The following is a 17,478-nucleotide window of genomic DNA, read 5'->3' as shown; positions in this document are numbered from 1 at the left end:
GTAGATCAGGTCCAATTAATTATCATGTACTGAGTTCTTATCTCATTCTTTTGACTTGCATGCTGACTGTGTTATCTCCTCCGGTTACCAAAGAAATGAATGGTATATATCTAAGAAAATGACTGTGATCAATTAGGTGTCTTTCCTACTCGTTTGAAAGTTCCAGTGGGTCAACATTTCAGGTGCCTCCAACGAGAAGATTACGGTGGTCAGAGGTACACGACGCCTAATGAGACAAAGAGACGAACGCTATATCAGCTAACAAAAACCTGTGTGTTCTTCACTCACATCCGTGATTGGTATGCTTCACCCTCGCTGTGGTCACGGTTTTCTCTCCTACGGACTCGGTATTATCTTATTCACACATGGAAGCCTTCCTGACCTGGAAGCACACATCTAATATTGCTCTCCTTGTCGCAGCTGTCTCGTAGTTCGAGGAGCCATTGATCTGTAAATGCAAGACCGAAGAAACTCCTCCACCATTTCATCCAAACACCGGATCATAAGACAGTCATCACGTAGCTATTCATCCTCAAAAGAAACAGGGGGTTGTTCCCCCCATGACTTGGGCTTGAGCAGGTCGTCGGCCTGTGAGCTGACTTCTCCGAGAGAGGCTCAATGATACCGTAATGATGCGTGGTGTGCACGTCAGGCTTTGCAAAAGGAGTTGCTTTTATTGTAATGGGAGCTTCTTGGAGCTTAGCTTGTGGACTGCAGTGGCTCCCAGAATATTCTCACCTCGTCCAAAGCCTCAAGCACTACCTCCCAACATCTTTCCGACAATAGGTTCCTTTCCCAAGCCCAAATCTACTGCCCTTTTAGGTCAGGGTGCACTGCCTCCTCATATCTTTGTCTTAGGAGCTGCACAGAGAGAGAGAGAGAGAGAGAGAGAGAGAGAGCCTTCGTCACCAAGAGTATGTATGTTTCTTTTGGATTGATTTGGAGTTGTATCAGTAGGTGCTGAGGAACGAAAGAGTAAAAGATCAGCATCCTAATGCAGTATTATACTCCTACATGTTACTGCCTTGATCCTGCACTCAACAACACCTTGGAACAGAAGAGTAGTACAAGCAACAGGGGTTTGCATCCACAAACACAGTATTATTCATAGTATTGTCACTCGAATCACATTCATAAAAATCATAAAGAAACAATCTTTTTATGATACGCATAATTCCATTCTTATTATTCTTTATTTTGTGTTAAGGATTGCCTTTTATTCTCATCTATTATTCGCAATAAATTCCAATCTAACAGCGGTAATAACAAAGCGATGGCTCAGTAGTTCTGTATCATGCGTAGATGGGCACAATCATGCATGGATCTCCGTATTATTATAATGCAGCCTAAATATATGCGCCTACACCACATGCATCTGTTCATATAATAACACCTGGCAATCTTTTGCTGCTGCTGTCGATGTGCTCTCCAAGGAGACCGATGCCATGGCCCACTCATCATGCACGAGTTCGGTCTCGTTAACATGGCAAACCTAACGAGGGCATATATAAACAACCTTATCTAATAATAGCAATCACTATAATCGGTGCTCATCTCCTCGAGCTGAGTTTTGATGGGAATATAAACAGGAATAACTTTTATATATGAACAAATACTAAAGACCATAATATACATTCGAATTAAATAGAACCACAATCAAATAGAACATCAAGATATACGTGGAAAACTCCATCAATATGAAGAGTAAAAACTACGGGGCAAACTAAAGATAATCCACTATGAGAAAAATGAATATACAAATCTCTTGCCCTAAACCCTAACAACAATCACAAGAGAATAACTAGGATACAAGGATCACGTCACTGGCTATAATACATAAAACATTCCCAATTAATCACAGCAAGAGTCTACTGTAGATTTGATCTAACATGAGATGAGAACACTGCTAGATGATTGAGAACAACCTCTCTGCGTTGTCCTTGTCTTCTTCTCTTTCTTTCTCTTCCTTTTCTGTCTTGTTTTTCTCCTTTTCTTTGGAATCCCGTAGCTATTTCCTTCTGCTGTCCTATTTATACCTTTTTCTGTCTTTAAAACGTAGCTACCTCTTAATGTTAATTAGGGTTAGGTTAAGAGGGATGAGCTGTGGGTTGCCCAAGCCCACTATGGACTGAATTTGTGGGCTGCCAGCCCAACAAGTTTAACGAGTTGTTTGATCAAAGATTAATGGAATCCATGGAACCTTAACATCCATTTCCAAGATAATTTATGAATTATTATTATTCTGAGTTATTATTTATACTTTCAAAAATACATTAATCTCCAATAAATATTCGAGAGTAAACATCAATTTTGCCGATAGGAAATAATGAAAAATGGATGCAAATTAAACCGTGTCGTGTTGGCCAGGAATTAGCCCACGAAAGGCCTAACAAGCCTGTAGAGTTCCAGTTCTACGAGTCATCAGCGCCAGCCAACGAGAATGCACGTCAAGAACACGGAGTTTGACGACTTTGACAAGCTCATAGATCGACTCTCTCTCGATGACGCCTTGTGCGCACCAAGTCTCAAAGATATCGGTCTCATTCGCAAACCGAGTCGATTGCGATGGAAATCTCGTTGCCCTAAGACAGCGTTGACGGGAATGCGGCCGCCGCCAGTGAGGCCATGCGGGAATTGGTCTTCTACGTTTACACCGTAGGATAACACCGCCAGTGAGGCCATGCGGGAATTGGTCGTCACGTGTTTTCCGTTTGACGTGGGCTACCCTTTTGCCTCCGACTCACCTATCATCTTTCGACGATGGAACACATCGAGTGAGAAAACCACGTGGTTTCAAGGATGACATGGAGCCCTTGGAATGTGACATACCGATGCGTTGATGCGCATTCAGTGACGTTCGTCCCGCATGGAACACGGACGGCCACCACGTGACGGTGGCCGGTGACTATTGCTTTTATATGCAAGCAATGACGTACAACCCGGAAGATGGCACCTGCACGCGCACGTGCTGAAGCTTAACCTGATTGACGCACCGACTTCCGGCACGACAACGGTGAGCCGCAGGTGAACGATCGATCGATCGCCACCTGCCACATGTGCAGTGAAAAAACAGAAAAACACCCTTTTTAATTTGCATGTGCAAAGACAAATTTCTTGTTTTTGTTTTACCGTTTTCATGATTTTGCAAAGGATAAGTTTTGCGACGATTGATGCAAAATCAAACGGTTGACAGCAAATCAATCACCCTTTCGAACCATATCTCCTAATTTATATGCTAAGCAGAAAAAGGAAAAGGATCAGAGCCAGAGAGCGCCGGCATCCTTCAGGATGGGCACGAGCTCGCCGGTGATGTGGACGGCGACGAGGCGATCGATCCCACCCAGCAGCCTGCCCCCCACGAACACCACCGGGAGCATATCTGGCCGCCGGAGATCTCCGCCGGCAACCTCGAACTCCGCCGCCTCCTCGCCCAGCTCGCACAGAGCGGGGTTGACTCCCAGCCCCTGCAGCAGCCGCCTCGCCACGTGGCACATGCAGCAACCCCTCCGCCCCACAACCACCACCGGGTTCTCCGCCACCATCCGCCGCATCCCCCTACCCTCCACGCCGCTGGAAGAAGAGGCCGAGGAGGAGGAGGAGGAGGAGGAGGAGGACGACGACGTAGTAGTGGGAGACGTGTATGGGCCGTCCACTGCCGGCGGAGTGCGAAGTTTCACGGCCGCGCACGATCCTGTGGATCCGTACGGAACGGCGTCCGGCGTTATTTGGTTGTTTCCTCCCTTTCTCTCGTTTGGTCTGGTCGTCATTTTCGATATATAAGGAGAAACTGAGAGAGAGAGAGAGTACAGGGAGAGGACCGGGGACGGAAGGTTATATAGGAAAGATGGGCGCGCGGTTGACGTCATGAGAAGCGTCTTCTCACGTCACTGATAGCCGTAAGAAGCTTTCTTCGTATTCTTCTTCGCCGTCTCTGGCCCTTTGTTCATCGACTCTTGCTTTTCTTTCGTGTGGTGTGAGTCGAAGTACGCCGAGACACGCATCTTCCGAACCTGTGGCTGACGTCGTGGCCGCGTCAGCCACGGCATCCGACGGGCCCTGCCGGGCTCTAGTGACGTCAGGCCTTAGGTGAACCGGCGCGGGATCTCCTATCTCTGCCGTCCAACAGCAAACACGCCTTCTGATGACGTGGCTTTGATGGCTTCTGTGCTCGGCCGAGAGACGTGTCCCTCTTCCTCGATCCCATCAGTGGGTTCAACAAAGAACGTAATACGTGACGCCACCAAACAGTCCACCGGTGGATCAAACTCCATCCACTGGTCATTCGGTGGAAGGATCGCAAGGAAGAATTAAAAGACATCGTGGACGAAGCCGGTCGAATGCACAAGGATCTGCGATGACCCACGTCGGCGTAAGTGGGCTCATGCAGCAGCGTCGAGCTCACGCTCTCGTCACGGCGGCGGGGATGAGAACGAGGACCCGTTTGCGTGCCGTCGTCCACGGACCACCCGTCCTACGGTGGAGATGTGTCATCCGACGGCTGGAAAGGCGTGCCGGCGAGGGCCAGCTCACGTTAGCGTCAAGGTTATCACGTGCTCGTCTACCGCATATGGCGGGCCGGTCGGTGTTGGGTTGTGGTTTGCTGACATCGCCGGTCATCATGGAATTGTCCCCAAACCCTCAGTTCAATATATAATTAGCTCGCATGATGGGATCGTCATAAATTTTGTTCGCGAAATAGAGAAAATTGGGAGATATAAATAAAAGATGTACATGCATCGACATTGAACGGTGGATAAGCAAAGGACTCAGCGCCAATCGAGTGCATTTTATCGGGAAAGAAAATAAAAATTGACTGATGACTTATTATTATTGTTTTTACGTGAAAAATAATATTTAAATAATTAAAAAAATCATAACCCAAACTCAATTTAATTAAATTTATCCCATTGTATAATTTGGGTTATACTGAGTGTAATCCTAATATAACTATGGTAAATGAAGGGTAATGACATTCCCTCGACTTTCCTTTCTTATTATCGATTCCTTTTTAATTTTTCACTATTATTTCGAGTTCAAGCCTTGCACGTTGAAGAAATAACTCGAGAAAGTATTATCGATAAATCAACCCAAAATTTTATATAAAAATTAAGATATGATTCTAAGTTGATTAATATCATTTTTTTATTTTTTTTAAATACAATAATTAATTACTAAAAATTATAAAATTTTAATCGGTGTTGTGATTAAAATAATTTAGTTTAATTTTAAATATAAATTGATTAATTTTCATTAATCCAATCCAAATTCAATTAAAGGGGTGGAGACATATATAAAATAGGAGAAGAAGAATCAAGATAGAAGAGAGAGAGAGAGAGAGAGGATAAAAAGATAGAGGGACAAGAGGAGGATGAGATAAGCAGAGAAGGTAGAGAAAAAAAAAAAAAAAGACTATGAAAACGGAGGATAAGACAAAGAAGGAGGTGAAGAATAATGATAAAGAGGAAACTGATGAGTCAAAGTAGAAGAAAGGAGAGTCAAAGAATAATAATAAAAAGAAAAGGAATGAATCAAAGTAGAAAGGGGAGTCAAAGAATAATAATAAAAACGAAAGGAATGAATCAAATTAGAAGAAAGGAGAAGCCAAGACAAAGAAGAAGAAGATACCAAAGAGAATGAAAATTGAGTTAGAGGCTTAAAATTTTTGATCCAAATCGGATCGGACTTGTTTAATGTGAGAGAAAATTGACCATACATAATTTTATTTATTGGTTTCAATATAATTTGATATAAAAGGTGATGATAGGATCAAATGAACTATTCGATGATAAAAGATTTATAGTATGATTTTTTTTCCGATAAAATGTCAAACAAATATATATTGGAGCAGGAGAACGTCCCATCGTTTTATCTATTACCAATTGAAAAGAGAAAATCAAGTAGAAATTGACAATTTCATTAGAAAAAAAATTTAGCATGAATTATATTTTAATTTTCCAACAATCCAAATCGTTTTGTTAGAACATGTAATTATAACATAAGTTTTTCTCTAGTAGGCGTTAGGATTATATGTTACCGTATATAATTAGGTTAATTATAAATTATCTTATGCAGTTAGATCTCCTTAATATACTGATCCTTAGACCTAAAAAATTATATTAAAATCTTATACTTAATTTTATTTATCCTAACATCATCAATTTTACCGACGAAATATATAGATCGAGTCAAAATTATCTTTTTGTTTATCATTTTAATGTCATTTGTGACACCGATAAGGTCGACCGCTACGCCATTCTCGTCATTTGTGACACCGATAAGATCGACCGCTACAATGTCCACTCGTTACTATTGTTGAAAACATTATTTTACTAATCATTTTCATGTTATTCATGCATTCATGAATTTTTTTTTTAATTTAAGATTTAAAATGTTAAATATATTTAACTACCAAATGTAATATGTGATTAATCATATAAAATTAGTTAATTAGTTGGTTTGTGTCTAGGAGTCTACTTATAGATTGAAAGAGAGCGCGAGAGAGAGGAATAACGGCTGAAGTATCGACCGTTAGGTTGCCGGTTACAAGTCATAAAGGTTTGTAACTATCTTCTCCCCTCTCATCTCTTGTCTTCTTTTGTATGTTTTGTGCCTTATGATTACGTATAGGTTAGAAATCTAACAAGTTTTTGATTTCTTATATAAAATGATATAACTACTTATTTATCAGATAATTAAGAACTCAAGAATTTTATTTTAGATTTCAAAATAAATCGTTTTTAAATTATTCTGAAAAAAATAAATAAGTTGTCCTCCCATTAAGAATTATTTATTTTGGAAGGGAAATGTTATTTTCTTTTACAGTAATCCAATCAAATCATTTTTATTTATCGTAGAAAAGTTCCTTGCCATTTAAGGAAGACAAAATAAAGACGGAGAACCTTCGTCACCTTCATAAAGGCCGTGCGCCCGCGACCGCGCCTTCCCCTGGAAATCCGGACGGCAAGATGCCGGCGTCTTCTGGCTCTCGACCGCAGAGCTCCACCGCCGCCAGGATCTCCGCTACCGCAGCCACCCTCTCATCCGACAATCAACACGTCATTGCTGTAAGATCCCCTCTCCTTCCCCCCAAATTCATAAACCCTAAACCCTGATGCCCAATCTCCGCCCTTTAAAGGCTAATTTCTGAAGCGTAATCCTTGTTTTCTTCTCCTCCTCCTCCTCATGTTGTAGGAGATCCGCAAAGCCCTATCCATGATGAGGAGCATCGCGGTGGACCTCGAGAAGCAGGAGCAGTCCGACAAGGTTAAGATATGTTATTTATTGGCTAAAAAGAGAAGGCCCTAGGTTTTATTTGAGCGCCGATGCAGGTTAAGGAATTGGAAGCTGCCGTCTTGGAGCTTTTGGATACGTACGATGACTGTACCCATTTCTCAGAGGCGATCCAAACCATTGGTGGCAACTACCAGCCATCCGAGCAGGCAATTTCTTTTACTCCTTTTCTTTTCATGCTTCCGTACTATCTGAATGAGTTAGAAAATCTTATGTTCTGATCACGCTATTGTGATTTTTGGTTTAACGATATGCAGCTGACTGATTTCAACAAGTTATTAGAGGATGAGATTGCTAAAAGCAAAGCAGTGTCTCCTTCTGTCCCCCAAAACAATCCATTTTATCGGCAATTCAAGGAAGCCATCTGGGTACGTTTCTTGATTCATGGTTCAGATTTTTGTTAACTATATTCAAAATTTTCTGGGTGTACTGGTGCTTATCGCGGTTTAAACCTATCTCTCCATGCTCAGATTTTGTTGGACTTACAGGTCGCTCAAAGTTTTCTCTACTTTGATTGGTAATTTAGGATGTTCAGCGGCACGCAGAGAGATGTGACTTTGGCTTTCTTTGATGATCAAGACTGATGGAACAAAAATCCTAAAATTGGCACAGAATTATTTAGGCCATATTGAGATTAGTGATAATAAAATCATATGTTCTTTTATTATGCACATTAATTGGAATGACCTCCTAAATGCATGGTAGGAGAAGCAGAGTCGAGGCAGAGTGGAAATGGACATTGTGGTTTGTGTTAATTAAGGAGCAAAAGAAGAGGAAACTTTTGCATGAGATAATTGTGATGACATTTAACTTTATGAAACGGCGGAAGCTATTCATAATACAAGACTATTTGTCCAAACGAACATTTTCTAACTGAGAAATGGTGCTGAAAAAGGTTAGAAGGTGAGGCAAAGGTTTATAATCCGAGTTTGGATGGTGAAAGATGGGGATGGAATTTTAGATGGCCTGATGTCTGGACTGTATGCTATGGTGAAGGTGTTGGATGTTGTAGAGTTTGTAATGATGAAAAGCATCACACTTTGTACTAGCATATGATTAGCTCGGTACATACCTTCTCTATGCTCCATGTTGGCATCATGCCTCCATGATAGTGTCAGTTGCTCCAAATAAAGGAGAAAACCAAACCAAAAGAAACAAAATGTGAATAAAGAAAGGGGCATACGATGCTATTTTAATTTGTTTACCTTTAAGGGTAGAAATGTAATGGTGCTTATAAAAAAATAAACACGATGAACGGTTATAGCATAGCGAGGGATGGTGGTCTTATCATACAGTTGAGGAGCTAGTGATTTAAGAGGAGTGCTCTGCGTTTTCATATTCTTTATTTGAAATCCTGTTTTGTGATGTTAGAAGATTAATGTGGAAGGGAAGAAGATTCAGAGAGAAGATTGTTGCCCTAAAGGGTTATGATAGGAGGCTCTGGCCCTATCTTTTTATTTGGATTCATAATTTCATCATCTTATAATCATTTAATCAATGACCTAAACATGAGGAAAATTATATATTTATTATATATTGAATGATTGTTATGTTTCTATATTAATGTCTTATTATGGAATGACACATTTTGTGAATTTGATCTTTAATATATGGAAATAAGGATATCATGATGGATGAAATCATCGTTTCTTATGTTGTCTATCAATTGAAACCAACAAAAAGATAGTCATCATTTCATTTTACGTGGCTTCACCTAAGCCAGTTCTTTTCCTCTCAATTTGGCTACCAAATAGGTAGCCTATAACCACCCCTTCTTTTTCAAATGAGCCCTCAAGTGGGCAGCCCACAGCCATTCATTCTCTCCTCTAATGGGCTCTCAAATGGGCAAAACCACATCACATATTCTTTCCTTAAGAATGGACAGCCTTTAATTTTTTTCTCATATGGGAAATCCTTAGCACCCTCGTCTCCGAATACGGCTTGCCCACAAACCCAGCTATCCAACTCACTTGGGTAGCCCACAAGCTAGACCTTCCCATCTCTACGTGATTGGCCCATAGGTTGGCCCTTCTTCACTCGGCTCCATAGAACAATCCCCAAACCTAGCGGTTAACCCTTCATCATTAATTATTATATCATTTAAGGACATTGATTATCAACAGGAAGACTTAGCGTTGTTAGACAATTCACTAGTAGATGATTTGCTTTAGGGATTAGGAGATCGTTAGATGTGACAACTAGACGACCTCCTTATTGGGAGTGATAAATCTTTATCGTGGCATGTGAGAGACATCAATCCTCATCAAAGTGCAATATGAATCCTCTCCATTTGTTTTTTTTGGGTGCTATACATCTTGAGAATTTGGGTATTTGGTTGAGCCATTAATGATTGTTTGATGTGTTTATGTGCATGCTATGCAATATGTTGTGTATGCAGATGTTGTATATTTTTGCCTATTTTGTTTCCTTCGAATTGCTAAATTATTTACTATGTATTGCCAACTTAAATAATTTCCTTTGAATCAATGTTTGCGTTATCGGTTCAAACCAATGTATTGGTCGATCGGTAGTATGGTGCATATTGCTCCTTACTGACATATTGTGTGTCGGTATGGCGGGGCACATCGACGACATGGAAAAAAAGCTGAAAACAACTTTATTTTTTTTTGAAAAATATAAAAAAGTTAGAGTAGAGTTTTTAAGTTGCAAATAAATATAATTTAGCAAAATAATGTAAATTAGGAAATAATAGTGACATCTTTTTCGGGCCTTGAGGAGTAGCTTTGTGGTACGTCTCGGATCGTCCTTCCATTAATATTGAATTATTTACGTATTGTCGCTCTATGCACCACTCTTAAACCGTGTAGATGGGACCATCGACTCCTCGACATCGTCATCGTCATCGTCTATCAAGGCATCGCTAAACGGATGATTTTGGAAGCTAATGATGATGTTGTGACTTGGGCACAATTTCAAGTTGCATTTTATGGGTAATATTTTCCATCTCATGTGCGTCTTCACAAGCAGCAAGAATTCATCAATATTCAATTGGGTAGCAAGTCTGTGTTAGAATATAGAAATTATTTTGAGTAGCTGTTTTATCTTTTATTGCCCATGATAGCCAATGAAGAACAGAAGGCTAAGCACTTTGAAAGGGGTCTACGGCCACTTATTCGAGAATGAGTGGCCATCTTTGAGTTATTGACTTATGCAGAAGTGGTAAACAAAGCTCTCATTGTTGAGATGGTACTTGAGGAGCATAATAAAAGAAAGGATTTGAGGCACAACTTCTCATCTATGCCATTGCAAGGACGAAGTTTTAACTTTGATGGTATGAGACTTTCAAAGAAGGCTCAATATCATTCACCGCAACCTTATCAACAACAAGAAAACATGAGTGCTTCTAGACATGTGGTAGTGAGGTGGCATAACTGTGGAAAAATGGACCATGTTTCCTTGAGTTTCCCAACAATACGAATGTGTTTTCATTGTCAACAACCTCGTCACATACTAAAGGTTTGTTCGTTGAGGTCTCCACATCAACAACAATGTGGGGGATGACTAGGAAAACAAGCTCGGGATTTTACTCTGACTTATCGGAATGCTCAGGCCTCAGAATTGGTACTTAAGTTATAATTGTCCTTTGCTATGTGCCACTTGATATATTGATGGATTTGAGTTTCACACATTCTTTTATTTAACCATAGTTTACATTTGAGTTGAACAAAGATCATGTGCCCATAGATTATCTCTTATCAGTAGAAACATTAATTAGATAGTTCATCCTAACAAACCAATGATGTATTTCATAATTTGAGGAGTATTTTGATGTATTTCCTAGTGACTTGCCAAGATTACTCTTTAATAGGCAGATATAATTTTTTATAGAGCTACAATTGCGTATAACACCTATCGACAAGCTAATATATACAACAACACAACACCTATCTACAGCCAAGCACTCGCTGGAGCTTGCTTAGGAGTGGTGAGCAAACCTGGCACAATGAGCCAAACCCAAGTTGGTCCTGAGCTAGATTCGTGCTTGTGCTTGGACATTTAGCTTAGCTCGAGTCGTACCCTAGCTAGACCCATAACTGAACCACGCAAAGCTCAACCAAGTTTGCATTAAGCCCAACTGTAGATCAATTGATCAATCGGAGCTAAGCCAAAGCCAAACTTGAATCGCATCTTTGTTCGGCTCAACCACCTATGGAATAGTGAAATATGTCCTTCGCCCCACCCCGCCTTCTTGCACTTAAAGACTCTTACCTTAATCTCCTTTGACTATCATTTCTTTTTTATATTTCGTCGATGCCTAGTTGCAACTTAACTAATTTCCTTGATCAACATGCCACTCTCTATTTCTTTCACATGATGTTGCTCTCCACTCTTTCCCTTACCATTCCTATGTTGCCCTTTCGTTTCGTTGTCTGGTAGTTTCTCTTTTGTTGCCAACTCCCATTTCCATCTCTGTCAATCTCCTCGTCTCTTTGTTGTTGGTTCTCCATTGTCGAGTCTCCACCACCCTCTCTATCTCCTTTGTTGCTACTCTCTACCTCCTTCGTTGTCTCCCTCTCCATCACCTTGTTTCTTTGTTGCTTCATCATCAATTCTTCGTTGTCTTGGCTATTGACTCTTCACCATTGGAGACACGCCATAATACCTCTACCTATTTCTTGTTTCTGTAGTTAGTCCTTTTCTTGCATTTTTATAAGTTGACCATTTAAGATTATTAAGTGCATTAAGGGAGAAACTTATGTAGCTAATTCATAAATTGGAGAGCATAGACTTATATTAGTGGTAAAGTTTCTCATTTACCCAAAAGAAAACAATTATACAAGAAAAGACATCATGAATCCGAAAAAAACATAAAGATAGATGTGCCATTTTGCCTTCATAAATGTGTGCTTTTACAAATGATTAAACTTATGTGATTTGAGGTTTTAGTGGTAATATTTTGCATAAGTAATGATATGAAACTCACGAATTATTTAGTTTTTATTCTAAATATTATCGTTATCCTTAATTATATATTTTATCTTTTTTATTCGTGAGTGCTTAGATTTGCTCGAGTGAGCGCTTGGGTTAGGCCTGGTGCCTTTTAGTGATGAGTGCCTTTGACAATACTTCTTAAGAGAGATTGAACAATGAATATGATATAAAGAGAGTTTATTTTAATTTGTACGTGAGGGTCGTGAAGTGTCTTCGTCTTCATTCGGGAGTAGTTCCTTAGCAAGCCTCTCATTATGGCCAATGTTTATTCTCTCTTTGGTACTATTGGTCATAACCTGACCTGATAACATAATGTCTCATTAACTTTAACTTGATAAATCTGGATCAGTGATTCAAAATACTTAAGCCCAAATTAATGATAATCCACTCATCAAGTCCTTATAAATCAATGAAATTCTTTTCTTACTTTCGATGTAGGACTAAGCTGGGACATGTTCCTCAATTTCTTTTTTATGCTTGTTTATGTGGGCTTTCTTCTTTCACCACATCTTAAGAGATTTTTTTTGGGTCTTGTTTTAATACATAAAACTTTTGTGAGAATATGAAGCATGGATTGTTCAAATTGGCTGTGTCCATAATACCTGATTCTTGTATCCGATACTTTTTGGATATGTGCTCATTTCCTAATTGTCATTGTTGTTTTAGATATTATTCAATCGTAGTTTTACAGGTTTGTCGTATTTGCTGCATCATGCAATTTGTACTGCCTTCTGTAGACCTGGTTTTATTCAAACTTATTGATTCATATGGTCTTTTGTTTCATCTTTGTTTTTCATATATCATTGATTTGAAGACTGTATATACTTTGGTTAAGCAGTTCATATCTTTTATCAGTTGTTTCTTTACTATATCTCATTTGATTTTTTTATTAACATACTTGTAAATGGTGAAATAATTAACATATCTTATGCAGCTAATTAATGTATACTCCTCTTTTCCTGCATCTTCTTTGTACTGCACTTCAGGCACTATGGTGCTCTTACCAGGTGGTCTTACCTATAATAATCATCTGAGGGTAGACATAACCAAGAAACAACTAGATTTTGCTGCTGTTGTAGGCTTTTTTTATTTTTGTGTGTATTCTGTTGGGAACTTTTGGTATTTCTAGTGCCAGCTAAGAAAGCTTCATTATTTTCTACAGAATGTTCATCATGCAGGTCAACCAATGCCTGGTGAGGAGCAGGAAGACATTATTATGACCAGTACCCAGAACAACCTACTAAATATCACATGCCCATTAACAGGAAAGCCTCTTACAGAATTGCAAGATCCAGTTCGCTGGTAAGTTATTTCACTATTTCTACAACTTGCAGTTTTGAAATTTTTATAGTGGAAAATTTGTGCGTCGTATAACTACAATTGTAATAGTTATTAATTGGTAAATGAAAATAAAAAAGTTAACTGTACAATTAAGTGGAAAATTTCGCTGGTGCTTTTGTGATGCATGAGCAACAGGAGTCAGATGTATTGTGTAGGAGGGATGATCAAAAAGCTCAAAAGATAAGATATGTGGAACATTGTTCATTCCAAGGACTGTTGTAGCATGTACCGGACCCATTCCAGTTGCTGGTTGTGTACTGGTGCACCAACATGATACATCAGCATGTACCACCCTTTTGAAGATGAAGAAGGAGAAGAGAAGGCACAATGGAGGAAGAGGAAGGAGGAAGATGAAGGAAGAAGAGGCAGCAGAGGAGGAAAAAGTAGGAAGAGGAAGAAGGGGAGATGGTGGAGGAAGAGGTAGAAGAAGAAAGAAGTGGAAGCCATGGAGGTGGAGAAGGAAGAAGAGGGAGCGTACCAGGGAAAAAGACAGCGAATTGTAGTGGCGATGGCAGCGGCATTGTTAGGAGAGGGTTTCCACAAGAAAGGGCTCTTATTTGCGAGTCCAAACCGCTGTTTTAATTTTTTTCTTTTAAAACTGAGTTGGGCCGGGCCGCTCGAAATGGAGCAGTCCACATACCAGTCTACTCTTGGACTGGTACATAACACCCGTTTCATACCATTTTGGGTGGTTCGGCAGTCCTGGGTCATGTAGCACGATTAGGTACTTGCTGAAGAAGGGTCACCTGTCCGTTGATTTAGAGGAGGAAATAGAGTAAAACATAAGCGGACAACAAAATATAGCATTACAAATAAGAACAAGCTGCAGTCGTAGTATATGTAGTTGACATTAAATTTGATCAAGAATTGACTCTCAATTTGCAGATAGACAAGCCTCACATCATGTGTTTAAATATGAAATCAATGTCATTTTGTGTCTGGCCTAAAACTTCAAGTTCAAGGAGTTTTTCACACTAATCTGACATGGCAAGTTGAGTCTGAGGACTCTTTTGATACCTACCGTTAGTATATCTATATCTCATGCATGTTTCATACATGTGAATTTCTTGGTGACGTGGTTTGAAAAACTGATACTGCATCTCGTTTCCAGGGCTTTCCTCTCCCAGCACGTGATACATGGTTTGCCATGTGGAAATTCAAAAATTGTGTGTGCTTCCCGATAATGAATTTCATATATGTAGTAGGATATTCTTTTGTATGCATGAGTTAGATAGATAGGAGACAGGACCCTTACAAGACTTTATTAACAGCAAGACGCTGTCCTTTCTCTCTTGCTGATCATTGTTTCAGTGGATGCAACTGTCACTGTATATTTGATCTTAGTAATGGACACAAGCCCACAACCTAAATAGCGCTTGAAAAATATTTATGTTGTGTTATTCTAAGAATTATTATGTAAAGTGAGTAGGTTCAATGGAATGAGAAAAATTCAGGATGCTTTCTTCCCTTCATTTTGTGAAGCTAGCATCAAGTGTAAGGTCTGTAAAAACTGGCGTGAGACCGGTTTCTACAGTGATTTATAGGGGTATCAAATGTGTTCTTGTAACTATCATCCTATCCTTTGTATGTCTAATTAGCCTCTGCTGTAATTTTATTGTTGATGAAGTCGTGTATGTTTCTATATGTATTTTTGTTACTGGATATCTTCTGCTAAATATGATTAAAATCCAAACAATATTAAACAAGGGCTAAGCCTTGACAAAACCTAAATCTATCCTGTTCCACAAATCATAGCTGAAATCCTGACTCTCCAGTCCAACAACACAGCCTAACCGGATACACCCAGGACATGAATAAAGCCTTGGCATGTTTCTGTTACTGCTTAAACAACAATTTATGACTGATCTTCTCTCGGCACCAGAAACATCAGCCTAAGAATCTTGATCAAGGTTTAACCTTTAGGTTGATACATTAACTTGATTAATTACTAATCATGGTATTCCAATTAAGACAATTATACCTTCTGAATGCTGCCTTCAGGCATCGTCTGTAAGAAGATCATTTAAAAATTCAAATACTGCAACTTTTACAAAATTTCGACAACCTTGTTAATCCTTTCATGCTTTATTTGAGACAAAAATTTCCAATTTCAGTCCATATATATTAAATCTGAATGGCCCTATGAATATTTATTACCAAAACTAAATTCCTGCAAATTCTTGGTTCATACTAAACTTCAGAAACCTTAGTTTTCTTCAAATCTTCTTCCTTTTTGCCCCATGTCAATTTGGTAATCCAACTAAATGTGAAGTCTATTTTTGGAGCAATTGAGTTTCATGAATATTTTCACTTCTGCGGATGAGTGTCCATATGATAAAGCCCTCGTCCATCACCCAGAAATATGTTAGCAGTATGAACAACAGTGTATTAATTTTGTGCTTCCTATATTTCTGTTAAGTTTTTTAGTACAGGTGATAGATATAGTTCTTTCAAATTGAAAGAATATGTTGACTTGATTTCCGTTGCTTCACCTAGAGGGTGACTGAACTTGATCATTACTTTAGAACTATTAAAGACAGCAAAATTTAAAGATTTGGGTGCACTTTAATCTTCTCTTTTTAATTTGTTTGTGTGACTTGTTATTCATGGTGCAGCATGGACTGTAAACACATTTACGAGAAAGATCCCATAATGCACTACATAAGAACAAAGAAGCCGCATCCTCAATGCCCAGTTGCAGGTAAGTTACCTCATCTGTCATTTTATTTTACATGTTCACCGAGTTGCTCACTAAATTTTGTTTTCTCAGGCTGCCCCAGAATTCTCCAGTTAGGACGGGTTATATGTGACGCGTTGCTTCCTATCGAAATCGATGAAATGCGCTCAGTTAAAGGTATAGCTGATGCTACCGCTGTAGAGGATTTCACTGAAGTCGATGACGACTGAAGAAGCCACCGAAAGCGCATGGCTACGAAATAGTGCAACACGGTTTCATGCAGCTCCAAGCTCTACACACCGTACGTTCTCTCTGTCTCTCTGTGTAGAAGACCTGTTTGCGAGAACTTGTGCATGACTAACACCAAAACAACAAGAAGTTGTGTAGAGGACCGAGCTGCTTATCGACCCATCTGATCTTTCTCAGTTCTGGTGGGCCAATCAGTGGAACTTCCTGGCCATACAAGAAGGCACCTTCTTGTATGGTAAAGATGGCAACTGAACAAGAGCCAGATCGATCTTCAAATCGCTCGGCTACAAACAGTATGTTAATCGGTGGTCTTTTAACTGCAGAAAACTTGATTTAAAATTGATTTCAAACAGCTTCAAATTGGTTGGATTCAATGATGCTCGGCTTCAGCAAACTCTATATTTTGATTAAGTTGATATATGGGTATTTCTCTATATTTTGAAGCATGTGGAAGAGCAATTCAATCATTGGACTCCATTGATTTTAGTGAAATGAATATATTCATAGCACATTGGAATAGACTTGACCATAGTTTGAAATGGAATCGAATTGGTCAATACGAGTTGACCTTTAGTGAAATGAATATATTCATTCATTCATAGCACATTGGAATAGACTCGATCATAGTTTGAAATGGAATCGAATTGGTCAATAACTAAAAATGAATTGCGTCAACGGTTCGACGTTGTTGAATCGAATCGAACCGGAATCGGGTTCTCGTGGTTTGATTTCGGTTCTTATAAGTTGGAACTCGTGTCATGGCTTCGCTGAAAGGGGGGTCCGAATCATCAAACCATCATCACCAAGCAAAAGATAGGAAGCAATCATTAGTTCTCAAACATAATCGCGAGTTAGAAATCTGATGCAGGAGAAAGCCTACATCATGACGAAGGCAAAGATGAAGTAACTTTGGTCGTCAAACTCATCATCATTTAATCTACGGCTCACCCATTGCCGTTTTGCTCTTC

General features: G+C 39.4%; 2 protein-coding genes across 2 annotated transcripts; one reads left to right on the top strand and one right to left on the bottom strand.

Annotated features, from left to right (window-relative positions):
• Positions 1-3,062: 3,062 nt before the first annotated feature.
• LOC135615480 (monothiol glutaredoxin-S9-like) lies at positions 3,063-3,818 on the bottom strand. Its single transcript, XM_065114027.1, has one exon. It carries the CDS (start codon positions 3,765-3,767, stop codon positions 3,258-3,260), a length of 510 nt encoding a protein of 169 aa, XP_064970099.1. The 5' UTR covers positions 3,768-3,818; the 3' UTR covers positions 3,063-3,257.
• Positions 3,819-6,880: 3,062 nt separating this feature from the next.
• Positions 6,881-17,021, top strand: LOC135615479 (E3 SUMO-protein ligase MMS21-like). Its single transcript, XM_065114026.1, has 7 exons — positions 6,881-7,064; positions 7,192-7,263; positions 7,329-7,439; positions 7,548-7,658; positions 13,406-13,545; positions 16,200-16,285; positions 16,355-17,021. The coding sequence occupies exons 1-7, from the start codon at positions 6,966-6,968 to the stop codon at positions 16,489-16,491; spliced, it is 756 nt and encodes a 251-aa protein (XP_064970098.1). The 5' UTR covers positions 6,881-6,965; the 3' UTR covers positions 16,492-17,021.
• Positions 17,022-17,478: the final 457 nt, after the last annotated feature.

The sequence above is a fragment of the Musa acuminata genome, chromosome BXJ2-6 (genome assembly GCF_036884655.1).
Source record: "Musa acuminata AAA Group cultivar baxijiao chromosome BXJ2-6, Cavendish_Baxijiao_AAA, whole genome shotgun sequence".
Lineage (NCBI taxonomy): Eukaryota > Viridiplantae > Streptophyta > Magnoliopsida > Zingiberales > Musaceae > Musa > Musa acuminata.
The sequence above is the reverse complement of the archived record's forward strand: the minus strand, read 5'-3'. Positions and strand labels throughout refer to the sequence as shown.